This window comes from Austrofundulus limnaeus, unplaced genomic scaffold, assembly GCF_001266775.1.
Source record: "Austrofundulus limnaeus strain Quisiro unplaced genomic scaffold, Austrofundulus_limnaeus-1.0 Scaffold204, whole genome shotgun sequence".
Taxonomy (NCBI): Eukaryota; Metazoa; Chordata; class Actinopteri; order Cyprinodontiformes; family Rivulidae; genus Austrofundulus; species Austrofundulus limnaeus.
In genome coordinates, this window is record NW_013952606.1 from 550,465 (window position 1) to 564,492 (window position 14,028).

At 38.7% G+C, this 14,028-nt stretch overlaps 3 protein-coding genes across 3 annotated transcripts in view; 2 read left to right on the plus strand and 1 right to left on the minus strand.

The window, feature by feature from the left end:
* srr (serine racemase) overlaps positions 1-976 on the plus strand; it is a gene marked incomplete at its 5' end in the record, with an annotated part of 4,456 nt that extends 3,480 nt beyond the window's left edge. The window contains 1 exon segment of the mRNA XM_014018848.1: positions 483-976. Within this exon segment, the coding sequence (XP_013874302.1) occupies positions 483-724 (242 nt within the window). The 3' untranslated portion in view covers positions 725-976.
* tprkb (Tp53rk binding protein) lies at positions 977-1,951 on the minus strand. Its single transcript, XM_014018849.1, has 4 exons — positions 1,709-1,951; positions 1,495-1,617; positions 1,235-1,411; positions 977-1,140 (listed from the first exon to the last, which is right to left on the minus strand). Exons 1-4 carry the CDS (start codon positions 1,847-1,849, stop codon positions 1,054-1,056), a joined length of 528 nt encoding a protein of 175 aa, XP_013874303.1. The 5' UTR covers positions 1,850-1,951; the 3' UTR covers positions 977-1,053.
* A 131-nt stretch (positions 1,952-2,082) lies between these two features.
* Positions 2,083-5,550, plus strand: alg10 (ALG10 alpha-1,2-mannosyltransferase). The gene is made up of 3 exons (XM_014018847.1): positions 2,083-2,500; positions 3,443-3,640; positions 3,711-5,550. Exons 1-3 carry the CDS (start codon positions 2,336-2,338, stop codon positions 4,770-4,772), a joined length of 1,425 nt encoding a protein of 474 aa, XP_013874301.1. The 5' UTR covers positions 2,083-2,335; the 3' UTR covers positions 4,773-5,550.
* Positions 5,551-14,028: the final 8,478 nt, after the last annotated feature.

Here is a 14,028-nt window from a genome sequence, read left to right on the forward strand (position 1 = left end):
CCTCTAGTAATATATTTACTGAGAAAAATGGTGACGTGTTCAATACTTATTTTACCCACTGTATACATACATACATACATACACACACTCTGTGTGTAAACTTGCTAGCACGCTACTATTAAGGTTGCAGGAAAAACGTGGACTGGATTTCATGTAATGGGGGAGTACTCTATATGAACAAGTGAAACACACCAAAGAGGATCTCTACCTTACACTATAAATTAAAGGGAAACTGACAGATTTATGATCATATATTTTAGTTAATAATGAAACATTAAATGGTTATTTATTATGACTACATCATATTGAATTTTTGAAAAAAAATATATATATTTTTACACCAAAATAATTTAGGGGGGCTTTAAAATATTTTAGTGGGGTTCCAGCCCCCATGAAATAGGCCTAGTGACGCCACTGGTTTGTTTTAACCTGTAACGACCCCAGTCCTGAAAAATCACTTTTTATTTCCTCCTCCTCTGCAGGCCGGCTGCCCTTCGAGCTGTGTCAGCGCCACGTGGAGCGCATCGTCCTGGTGAGCGACGAGGAGATCGCGGTGGCCGTGTCCGCCCTCTACAGAGCCGGGCTGGTGGTGGAGCCGTCCGGCGCCGCCGCCTTCGCCGCGCTCCTCAACAACAGGATCCCCGACCTGGAGGGGAGGGAGGTCGTGTGCATCCTCAGCGGGGGGAACGTGGGGAAAGACGAGCTCGCCAACTTTCCAGATTGAAACTCTTAGTTTGTTTTAGCCTCACTTTAGACTCCATGTTTCTAAATATTTAGAAATCTTGTTACTTTATTTTTTTATCTGTAGGAAATTCTTAGCTGTAATCTGTCATTGGTGCTRTAATTCTGTATTTTTCTAGTTTTATTCTCCAGATTTTACTGATATTTGGTCACTTTTGAACAATGAAATTTGCTGCTACACAATAAAACACAATCATGATTTTAAAACCTGATCCAATAAAGACAAAACAGCAAATCTTTGTGAAAAAAATCTACATTTTGAGGCCAAAACAAGACAAAAACATTAAAATAAAAATGCTCTATGTCCTCAGGCTACATGACGTCTTTAGCTGCCATCCTGCAAACAACGGCGTCCAGCAGACTCCCACATTTGTCCTCCTGAGGGGGGATTTTATACATCTGGAGAGAAACAAGAAATTATTTTACAACAAAAGAATAAAAATAGTTTCTCAGAATAATGTGCATCAAGTAAATATCCACACAAAAGTCAAACCTTTCTGATCTTTACTGTGTCTGATAATGAGGACACGTCCTCCGCAGGAATCTGCTGTCCGTCCACCATGTCTGCGACGTCTGACAGAGACGGTGGGTCGTCTTTCTTGTGAACCAGGACCACCAGAACCGAGTCGTCTCCRTCTGAGATCCCAAATCTTTTAAAGGACTCTGAGATCTGTCAGTTAAATAATAATGATAATGAAACACAATAAAAAGGACAAATATCTTCTGAATGATTAATCATTAAATGTTGCTTACATTATTAGTAGGGGACAGGCTGAAGATTATTTCAGAGTTAAAAGTCCTTGTCTTCATTTTCCCAGTTGTCTGTAAATGAACAGCTTTATTGGCAGCAACCATCACCTGGAAAGGACTCAACACCTGCCAAAAAAGTTTACAACATTTTTTTATTCATAAATAACACAGAGAATGTTTTAGTCATTTTAACTTGGACACAAAATAAGAGTCTCACCATTGTCGGGTTGATTAAGGCGCCGTTTATTCGACCTTCCACCGCTTTTTGTCGCAACTCTTTCGCGTTTTGGACTCGTTGAAAAAGCATTTGTGTCACCGTGGTGTCCGGGTAAAGCTCCAGCTCTTGTGTAAGCTGCATGCTGGAAATAAMTAGTTAAAACGTGGCTAACTTGTATTTCTAATGACTAAAGTTTTACGCTGCTTCACGCGTGGAAGAGATCGACGCAAACCTACTGGGAACCATAATAATGCGACACCACGTGAACCGGAAGTGCACTCACCAGAAGACTCGAAGGAGAATTAAAACACTTGGTCAAATAGTTTTATAACATATATTTAATTGCAACGATATTCATATTTTTTAGATATTCATCTCACTTTTTTTTAAAAGCAAAATAGGAACGAATGATAAGGAAAATGTTCCGCTATCGAGCCTATTTCTAAGGCGGACATCCGGTTGTACTTCCGCTTATTGACACTGACCAGATTTACTTGTTTTCTCTGCTAGTTTAAGTAGTTTCGCGTTTTCATTGGATGAATCTGATCACTATGCATGATAAACTAAATTATATCAGTTATTATTCTTACGACAAATAGACAGTTTAGTCGCGCGCCGTCGTCAAGCATGGAGAAATTTGAAGGCTACATTTTCACGGCTCTCTGCAGCACCAACTTCTTGGTGTCCTGCCTGCTCTTCTCTAAAATCACCCGCGAGCAGAGGGAGCCGTACATGGACGAGATCTTTCACATCCCTCAGGCTCAAAAATACTGCAGTGGGAAATTCAATGAGGTAAAAAAATATATATATACGTTTTTATAAGACATAATGGAGTTGTAGATTAGATTAGCCAAGAGCTGGGAGGTTTTATTTACAGTTACTGCTGGGTTTGATGYGGATTCAAATGTTTCATTTGAAATAAATCACTGAAAATGTTTTAAAAATGTCTGGAGAGTTCTAACAAAAATATAGTGCAAAACAAGGTGGATGTAATCTAAATCAGTTTGCAGAAATGGCTGTTGTGAATTTGCTCTGTTTTACAAAACAAAACTAATGAATTAAAATTACCTTTTAATAAAACAAAACAACTAGTAAATTAATTAAATAAAAAGAGAAACAAAACATTAGCAAAAACATATTTGTATTAGTGAAAACTTTTGACCAAATAGCTGTTTAACAGGGCCGTTCAACTGGTGGTCCGTGGGCCACATCCGGCCCATGGGTAAGCTCAGTCCGGCCCACTGAGTTCATTTTGTCTTTTTTAAAAATCTGAAAAACAGTTTTGTTTTATTTCATTCTGAAATGCACATTTTTACTTTTTATATAAATGACTTGTGTTAGCTACATAGCTATGTTGCGTTCACTGACCTTAAAAATAAATACATTTCAGGCTCAGTTTGTAGGCACTTTGATAAAGGTGCTGCCCGATCCCGGCAGTGTGTAGGTCAGCCTCTGCTAAGCTTTTCAAAATTTATCTTAAGGTTTTATCTAGTTTGTTTTCTGCTTTGGTTTGAAAAATCGTTGCTAAATTGTGACGCACACCGTCTACGGAGCTCCACACTTTTTATGTTATAATAGAAGTCAGTGGAGCATTTGCTTCATAATTTTCAGCCTTTAAAGACCTTTAAATCCTTAATGGGGAGTCTGATTTTAWAAAACTAAAGTAAGTTTGAAACTTTTATCAAAGTTCCAACAGTTTGGACAATTAATTTTCCTTTTTTTTGGTCTGAACAGTGGGACCCGATGATCACGACTCTCCCGGGCCTTTACCTGGTCTCCGTGGGCGTGATCAAGCCCGTGGTGTGGCTGGCCGACCTGACGGGCGAGGTGGTGTGCTCCACCGCCATGCTGCGCTTCATCAACCTGCTCTTCAACTGCGGCAACCTGTACCTGATCTACCTGCTGCTCTGCAGGCTGCACCTGCGGGAGAAGGTAAGGACGGGGGGGTGGTGGGGGGGGCGTGGTTTTGTTTTGCTCTGACGTCACCTTGCTCCTCCTCCAGACACGAACGACGTGGCGCAGAATCCTGTCRGCGCTGTCCCTCTCCACCTTCCCCGTGCTCTACTTCTTCAACTTCCTGTACTACACGGACGCSGGGTCGACCTTCTTCATCCTCTTCGCCTACCTCATGATGCTGTACGGCTGCCACAAGGCCGCGGCGCTCCTCGGCGTCTGCGCCGTGCTCTTCCGCCAGACCAACATCGTCTGGGTGGCGTTCTGCGCCGGCACGGTGGCGGCCGCCAAGATGGACGAGGCCTGGAGGGCGGAGCACGCCAAGAAGAGGGACGAGAAGTCTCCTCCCCCSCAGGTGCCTCTGACGTTCGGCGGAGCGAAGCGCGTGCTGCTTTTCTCCCTGGACTTCTTCACCTCGCCCRGCCACGTGAAGGCCGTGCTGCTGGGGGCGTGGCCCTACGCGGCGGTGGGCGTGGCTTTCCTCGCGTTCGTCCTGTTCAACGGCGGGATCGTTGTCGGCGACAGGTCGAGCCACGAAGCCTGCCTCAACTTCCCCCAGCTCTTCTACTTCCTGTCCTTCTCCCTCCTCTTCTCCCTCCCCGTCTCGCTGTGCTACCACCGCTTGCTCCGCCTCCTGCAGGCTGTCAGGAAGCAGCCGCTCCTCTTCCTCTTCATCACGGCGCTCTCCGTGCTCCTCGTGTGGAAGTTCACCTTCGTGCACAAGTACCTCCTGGCAGACAACCGCCACTTCCCGTTCTACGTGTGGAGGAAGGTCTACCAGCGGCACGAGCTGGTGCGCTTCCTCCTCGCCCCGGCGTACGTCCTGGCCGGCTGGAACTTCCTGGACTCCCTGCGGTCGCGCTCGCTCTTCTGGAGCCTGGCCTACCTGGCGTGCGTGGCGTGCGCCACCRTCCCCCAGAGGCTCCTGGAGTTTCGCTACTTCGTGGTGCCGTACCTGATGTACCGCCTGCACATGCCCCTCCCCCCGCTGCACAGGCTCGCCGGGGAGTTCCTGCTGTACGCCGCCGTCAACGCCGCCACCATCTACGTCTTCGTCGCCAAGACGTTCCGCTGGCCGGACAGCGCGGCYGCGCAGAGGTTCATGTGGTGATCTCCGTTTATCTGTCGGGAGGGCTGGAGTCTGTGGAGCGGACGCTGAAAATCTCACATTTCAACAAGTTTTGTTTTCAAAAGAAAGAAATAAAGAGTCGAAACATTAACATATCTGGTCTGTTTGGAAAGAATTAAACATCTTTATCCTCCACAGGTTGTAAACATGACTTTGAAAACTCAATGAATTTTCTTATGACTGTTTTTTTTACTGTAATTGTAAGAAAAAAAATCAATACAAGCTGTATTTATGAGCAAAAGAGACCAAAAGTGATGATAGCCATACGATAAGCCTTCTCCTCGTCAGGTCACTGAGGTTTGTGTGTTTTTAACTGAGGTCACAACTTTAATTATAACAACCTGTTAAATAATTTAGATGTTTAGTTTTTTATGTACTCTGTGATTTTCTGTCATGTGGTTAATTTAGTTAAACTGCCTTTGTTTTGAGTTAACCCAATGTTCTTCAATTTTCTGTTTGTTGTTGCAAATGTTGGAGCCAATAGATGAAATGTTTAACTGACAGATGACCTTTTTTTTTTTGTTTTTCTAAGTAAAATTTAGGGTTTCCAAATATTTAAAAAAAAATAATTCTGATCAGTCGTTACATTTTTAAATTTTACTTCTTGGTTTATCTCGAACGTTTGCTGGCTGTTCAGCCTGGTCCTCTTACTTCCTGTGTGTATTTGTGTCCATCCAGCTGTAAATTCGCTGCTCCTCTGTTGGTACCATTTTGAATAAAAATGTCTTTTTGTAAAAAAATAAAAAAAAAATCTGTCTTAGGTGTCGGTTTTTTTTTCTGAGAAATGATGGAATTATAAATGTTTTTTGGTCAAACCTTGAACAAGAWGTGACGGGGCATCTCTCGTGTCGTGTGGTGGAGCTCACTGTGTGTTTGTAGGGATGACTCTCAGCTACTACCGCACCAAAATTCAGCTCAATGTCTGTAAAATGACCCCAGTTAAAGCCATGAGCTGAGGTGGCCATCTTGATTTAAATCAACTTTAAAATTATTGCACTGAAATTCCTCCAATCATTTGAGATATTTTGCTAACAGACAAGAAGATGGATAGATACAATCCATAACGTGCCTAACCACAAATATCTCTCTCTCTCTGTCTCTCTCTCTCTCTCTCTCTCTCTCTCTCAACTTATTTTGAGACTTAAGTGAAAACGTAAACAATATCCAAATAAAATGGAATAAAAAAAGCATTTAAATGTTTTCTTTTTTCTTCCAAGGAAACTAAGATTGAAATAAAATATCTAAAGTGGTCAAAGTGTTAGACTTGGCTGCACTGTCAGCAATAATAATAATAATAAACACCTTCTTATATGGATAAAAATAAGTTTTGAAAGTGAAGAAGAGTAAAATGATATATTTATGAGCAAAAAGCTGAAAATAAACATGTTAAATATTATTACTTTACGTTGTTTGAATGAGATATAATCTAATTTGTCCCCAGGTGTCTCAGTGTCCTTGTGATAGACCAGGTAGTCCAACTTTAACTCATGCAGTGGTGGACCTCGGCCACCAGGGGGCGCTCCAGGATAAAGCAGGCTGCTTCAATCAGACTTTTTGTGATTCAAACTCAAGTCAAACTCTGCTTTGTGCTTCTGGAAACCAAACAATCTGATTCAATTAAAGCAGATATGAAAACATGAACGTTTTGTTTCTCTAAAATGGAAAATTAACCAACTGAAGCCCTGAAAATAAAACTAATATAATGTTTTTAAAGTCCGATGGAGCCTCATTAATTCCTTCATTAAAGAATAATAAGAGCTCACATTATTCCACCTCAGCACTGAGTTCAGGTATTAAGGAAATTACAGCTCAACAGGGAGGCAGTTTGATGCTTTAAGTATCTGTTCTCCTTCCTGATGTAATCCTTGCATCGTGCAGAAAAGCCTCAGAAGTTTGACGGTAGGTACATTTATCTCCTAATAATAAGTAAGGTTATGTAACTCATTTTCTAATTTGAAGAAAAAGAATCAGAAAACCTTTAACACTCAGTTCTTGATCATTTTATCCATTCTGGTTCTTCTGTTGATTCACGGAAACAGATCTGCCTCTTTCGTCGTGACTTCACTTTTTAACGAGGCGTCTTAAACCCACCATCGGTTTTTATTGGTCTTTTTTTTTCTCTGAAGCACAGAAAATGTCCCRCCGTGCTGAACAAGAACGTGTAGATTTCTCTACAGTCTCAGAGAAATGATGTGAAAACTGGTGAACAAAGTTTAGGATCTGAATCCAGATGCACAGCCAGAGGACAAAAACAAGTATTTTAATAAAACTTTAAAAAAAACAATGAAGAAAAAACTATTGAGAGTAAAGACGCGGGAGGTAACACTACAAATCACCGACAGCCACAATCTACAGATCTGTGGAAAGGTTATAAACAGTAAATATCTTACCTGTTGTAGATAGAGCTTAGACTGACTTCCGTTTAGCTATATTTGACAATTTTAGTTCTTGTCTAGCCTTTTTAGATATGTTTAACCTCTAGCTAGCCATTTGATGTATTTATTAAGCCTTATGATATGATTAGCTTTCAGTTAGCCTTTTGATACTTTTATATTCTAGCCAAGTTTTACTTTTAGCTAGACTTAAAACAGCTAGAATCTAAAAGTAATTTAATTTATATAAAGCTGTTTGTGCTGCTTTAAGCATTCGCTAATGTTGTACTACTTTTAGCTTTTGTTTTACTTTTAGCTTAAAGCAAAATTTTTGCTAAGTTAAATTTTTAGACAGCCCATTTGCTACTTTTACATTTTAGCCAGCTTTTTGATACTTTGGCCTCAAGCTAGCCTTTTGATTAATTGATATAGTCATTTTAATACTTTTTGACTCTAGCTATGTTTTACTTTTAGCTAGCCATTTTCAGCTTTAATCTTTAATTTTGCTGTTTTTCCTGCTAAAGCATTAGCTAGTGTTGTACAACTTTTAGCTTTAAGCAATTTTTTTGCTAGGCTAGATTTGTAGATAGCCCTTTTGCTACTTTTATCTTTTAGCTAGCTTTTTATATTTTTGGCCTCTAGCTAGCCTTTCGATGCATTTAATTAGTCTTCTGATAAGGTTAGCTTTCAGCTAGTCTTTCAATACCTTTAGATTGCTATGAGTTTTTTTTTTATAATTTTAGCTAGCGTTTTGCTGCTTTAGCATTTAGCTTGTTTTGCAGTAGTTTTAAATGTTTTGATACTTTTACCTCTTAGCAAACATGTACTTATACCATTTAGCTTGTGTTGTACTACTTTTAGCTAACATTCTGATCTACTTTTAGATTTTACTTAGCCTTTTTGTTGCTTTTAGCATTTATTAAGTGTTTTAGCTTTCTTTTTATTTAAACGTATTGTTTTAATTGTTTTAGTTTATAGCTAACAGTTAGCTTATGTTAGCTTTTAGCTAGTGGTTACTTTGGGATTCAGCATTCATACTTCATTTTCACAGAAATATATATTTATTTATTTCCTACCTTCCTGCACTTCTTTTGGTTTTAATTAAACGGGGTGTGGGGCTAAGCTGGTAAACAGTGTGCAAAAGTTTTTGTACAGTGTGTTAATTTATCAGGTTTTTGTTTTCTCCTGTATCTATTCCCCTGAGTTCAAGAAGCTCAGCAACCGGTGTGCTCACTGTGAGAGCAGCTATATGTCGAGTCAGCAGAGCTGCAGTGAAGTCATGGCTTCGTCAGATTTTTGTCTAACGCTCCCTGACAGCCCTGACCCTTTCGCTGTACATCAGTCAGCCTCCTGCTCGTACGTCAGGACACATGCATGCAGCCGTACGTCTGGCTAGATACCCTCACACACTCCTACGTACGGCTGCAGAAACTATAAATAATCAACTCTGAGTATGTATCAGGAACTCACCAGATTCCCAAGTGACCCATTAACCACCACACACACACACAATATATATCTGTGACAGGAAGAAAACACACAATTACACTGAGAGAAGTCAAATTTTTACTTTTAGCTTTCAGCTACTCTTCTGTTACGTTTAGTTAGTTTGCCATTTTGAATTACCGTAATCTTTTGCTACTTTTAGCCTTCAGCTAAAATTGTTACGCTTATAGCCTCTAGTCAACTTTTTGGGAGGTTTTTAGGTTCAAGAATCCAAATTATACATTTAGCTAGCCTATTGCTACGTTCAGCTTTTAGCTATGGCAGTGTGACATTTAACTTTTAGCTAGTCCATTGCTTTACTTAGTTTTGGCTAACGTTTAGTCACTTTTGAATTTCCTTTAACTTTTAGTGTAATTCCCTTTTAGTCAATTTCTTGCTACTTTTAGCTCTTAGCTTACATGTTGATCCTTTTATCGCCTACTTTCTTTACTACTCTTAGCATTAGCTAGCATTTTGCCACATTTGTATTTTATTAGGCTTCTAGTTTAATTCTCTATTAGGCAATTTCTTGCTACTTTTAGCTCTTAGCTTTTGCTCCTTTTGTCGCCTACTTTTTTGCTACTCTTAGCATTAGCTAGCATTTTGCCACATTTGTATTTTATTAGGCTTTTAGACAATTTCTTGCTACTTTTAGCTCTTAGCTTAGCTTTTGCTCTTTTTTAGCACTGACTTTTTTGCTACTCTTAGCATTAGCTAGCCTTTTGTATTTTATTAAGCTTTTAGTTTTTTGCTTCTTTTAGTATGTCTGTACTTTTTTCTTTCTTTTAACTTTTGATTAGCCTTTTGCTACTTTTTAGCTAGAATTAGCTTTCTACTCTCGCAAATTTTAGTCTGTATTTTGCTTTTTTTAGGCTATTAGTTAGCTTTTTGTTCATCTTTAGCTAGTTTTGTGCTTCTTTTAGTTTTATCAACTCACACACATTTTTATCAGCTACTTTCAACGTGACATCGGGGGCCGGATGGAGACGACCTAAAGGCCATTTCAGGCCCACGGGCCATAAGTTGTCCAAATGCTTTTTAAAGTGAGATTAAAGCTTTCATTCTGTTTCAAATCTTAAAAACATGAAGGTCTTTTCTAGGCATCGACTGAGGTGCATTATGGGGAAAAAACTAATTAAATGTCAGGGTATGTGGGCGTCTGCAGGAACGTGTTTGAAGATGAAAATGTATTTAAACAGATTTCAGGGAATATAAAACAAACAGAAGAAACATTTAATAAAGTGGGATATTACTTTTTACAGATGATTCTAATAAAATTAAAGATCCTGTTTAAAAATATTAATTTCTAATTTCAGTTCATACAGGCCTTCAAAGAAAGTGTTGCAGCTGATATGAAAATCTATTTCAGTCGGAGCGGTGGGAGTTCGGTGGGAGGAGTGGTCAAAACATGTGTTTAGTTTTATTAGAGCGACACAATAATTATACAACCAGCCCACGTTCGGATCAGCGGAGAGCTGTTTGGAAGTTTGACGTCCTGTGAGGGACGCGTGGGAGCACATTGGGTGGTCTCCAGCCATCTGGATGTCACGTTCTGGTTTAAAAACAAATAGGTTTTTTGTTTTTTTTTACATTTGGTGCCGCAAAAAACACCAGAATTTCTTTTTTACTGCACGCTGCTGACAGCACAGGTGATGATGGTTTCCCCTGAGTTCATTTGTTTGAATCACTGAACTGAATTTAACAAAACTTTGAGGAAATAATCATCTGATGTTCAACTACAGCTGATTAATTTCTGAGTTAAACTGATTTAAAATTACCACCAAAGTCAAGTATTCAATCATGACATCTTATTGGAATCATATGTCTGATTTTTAGTAAAATATCCCACGAACCACTGGACAAATTTCAATAAAAAAAAAACTAAGCAGATATTGGATGTACTTCCAAACTGATTAACCTTTGGAGTCACCCAAATTCAAGATGGCCACCACAGCCTAGGTGACCTTATAAAACACAAAAATAGTAAAAACTCAGTAAGTTTTACAGATATTGAGCAAAGTTTTGCTGCTTTAGTAGCTGATAATCATTCTCAACAGATACTCCAAACTTCTAGATATCCTATTGCTACCTTTAGCTACTCTTATGCTTCTAGCTAGCATTTACCTATTTTTAGATTTTTAACATTTTGATAATGGTAACTTTTAGCTAAATTATTGCGAGTGTTTTGGAGGTACACTTCGCTGCAGCATGCAGAACGGGGCGGTGACAGACCTTTCCGTCAGTTCCATACCTTATATGGAAATGGGACTATTGCATTCCGGAAATGAAGGTTGCTCCTTAAAGACGCGGGAGTAAGAGAGCAAAGGAAGAAGAAAGGAAGAAGTTAGAGAGTTTCTTCTACTCACGTTGAAGTACTCAGAGCATTATTTATTAATTTCTTTTATCCACCTCCCCAAACACAGACCCTCAGGTTAACCTCACAGGTTTAATGCCTAAGGTTAACCTCACAGGTTTAATGCCTAAGGTTAGTTTGTTACTGTAATATCCAAAAACAACAAAGATTTAATAAAGATTGGAAAAAGAAAAAGGGACATACCACGTGACATAACACGTTGTGTAGCCATTTCCTTACTGTAATTTATTTTTTATTAAACAACAAAGAACACACAAAATGATACAATGTACAAACAAAAAGGCGTATTTCAAACAAACAAACAAACTTGCATAAAAGAGAAAAAGGATGGGTGCAAATAAAGATAAGAAAGTCCTTACTGTAAAATTTGTATTGTTAATGTTGATAGTGTTCGATAGAAAATAGTGTCACTAGCGCCCCCTTCATTTCCGGAATGCAATAGTCCCATTTCCATATAAGGTATGGGACTGACAGAAAGGTCTGTCACCGCCCCGAGCTGCATGCTGCAGCGAAGTGTACTTGGTGTTTTGCTTGTTATAGCTTGCATTTTGCTAGTATTAGCATGTAGCCTGTAAATTGCTGCTTGTGATTTTTTTAGCCAACTTTTTGTTGCTTATAGCTAGTGTCTAACTGCTTATGTTTTGAATAATATTTTTGCTACTGTTAAAAGTTTGCTAACATTTTGCAACTTTTGTTTACATAGCATTTGGTTATTTTTACAAGCAATTTGCAACTTTTAGCTGGGGCTTTACTAGTTTTAGCTTGTATTTTGCTACCGTAAACATTTAGCTAATGATTTACTACTAGTTGTTTTTAGCCAATCTTTTGTTACTTGTAGCTTGTGTCGTGTTTACCTAACATTTTGCTTATTTTAGCAAGCATTTTTCTACTTTTAGCTTGGATTTAACCAGTTTTAGCTTGTATTTTGTTACTATTAACTTTTAGCCAATGATTTGCTACTAGTAGCTTTTAGCCAGCCTTTTGCTGCTTGTAGCTAGTGTTGTGTTTACCTAGCATTTTGATTATTTTCATAAGCATTTTTCTACGTTTAGCTTGGGTTTTACTAGTTTTAGCTTGTATTTTGCTACCATTACCTTTTAGCTCATAGTTTGGTACTTACTGAGTTAACTGCTTTTAGTTTTTTAATAATGTTAGTTTCTTGGTAAAAATTTACTAGGTGTTTTTGCTTGTTTCTGCTAGCATTGCTACTTTTAACTAGCTCTTTGCTACTTTGGGTTATTAGCAATTTTTTCTCTTTTAGCCTGTTGCCAGTCTTCTTCTTCTTCTTMTTMTTATTATTATTATTATTAGAATTAACAGCTTTATTTTAGGTCCATAAAATCATTTCAGCACTTTTTTTCTTTCTTTTTTTAAATCTGAGTCGCTGGAGTTAGCCTGATTCAAGATGGCCGCCACAGATAATTTACTTTAGCAAACACAAAAATTGTTACAAATTAATGAATTTTACAGATATTGAGATAAAATTTGGTGAGCTAAAATTACGTGAAATGTTATTTTCAAACAGCTACGACTCCACCTCTCACCAGGAGACAATCATTGTCTAAAACTCTGACTGAAAGGCGGCGGGCGATATGCGTTTTATTATAAGGATCATTATGATCTTTTTATTTTCTCGAGAAATAAATCGGATCGGAGGGAAGATGCGTCTCCGGGGCAGGTTGCTTAGAGACGGCCGGTGTCAGGATGTGACAAGCGTAGATAATTACGACCCTTCCTGACAGACATCACACACAGTGTTCATTAGACTCAAACATTAAGGCATCCAGGCTCTTTTTAAAGGATGAAAATCTGACACCGTCTTTTGTGTCGACTAATTACCACAGAATCACTTGATGAAGATGACTTTCACATGTTAAGAAGTAGCGGCGGTCTTTTAGGCTGTTTGGTGAAATCTGTTTAACTTTTCACACATTTTGAATGTTTTTACGAAGCGAAGCGACGTTCTCACCTGTCTGTGCTCGTTTTCCGCACCGTTAGCAAAATATCTCGCAGCAAGGACTTTTGTGAAACTTTCAGAAAGCTAAAGTCTTAAAATTATTAAGTTTTTTTTTGAGTTGATCTAATTCAGGATGGCTGCCACAGCCGAGCCACTAAATGTAAAATTAAAGTTTGTCTTCAATAAAAGCTCTGAATTTTCTGTTTCTTTATCCAGCACGCCGCAGTGCCCTTTCCCTCCCCGCTGGCCTTGACTGACAGAGATATTAGCGCCTTTCGCCTCTTCAACCCTCAATCAATCCATCCTTTTTTTTTTCCTGTTTCCTCAGGGGAGCTGGAAAAATAAAAGCTATTTATAGCAACCCGAGGCGTGAACAAGGCTCTCCCTGTGCAGCAAAAAATAAAAAGAATAAAAAAATACCAATCATATTTGAACAAAGAGGAACATTTTAGGAAGAGTTTTAATTAGAAAGATTATATTATTTTTCTTTATACTTAAAAAAAACTCAGTGCTGAAATAAGAGTCCTCGTCTTTTTTAAAATCTCTTTGATTGCTACTAAAAACAGGTTTAAAAGTTGAGATATGTTTATAACAAACAGTTTATAACAAAATTTTGGCGATCACGTAATAAATCCACTGATAAACAATGAAATCAAGCAAAAATAATTCTGTGGAAGATGGGCTGATAGATACGACGGAGTATTAGGGCCACACAATGAGATTTTTTAAATTATTATTACGAGATTAAAGTCGTAATTGTACGAGAATAAAGCCATAATATTACGAGATTAAAGTCAGAATATTACAAGATTAAAGTCGTAATATTACAAGATTAAAGTCGTAATATTATGAGATGAAAGTCATTTTACGAGAATAAAGTCATAATATTAGGATATTAACGTGTATCTTACCCCCCCCCGTGAAAAGATAACTCCGCCCCAAGGCGAAATTTGAAAAATGCATCAAAGTGGGTAGGGGAGGGGGTGTGGGTGGGGAAGGGGGGTTAGAGAGCGGAGGTGTGGCCAGGACGAGAGAACGCTACAGCTAGCA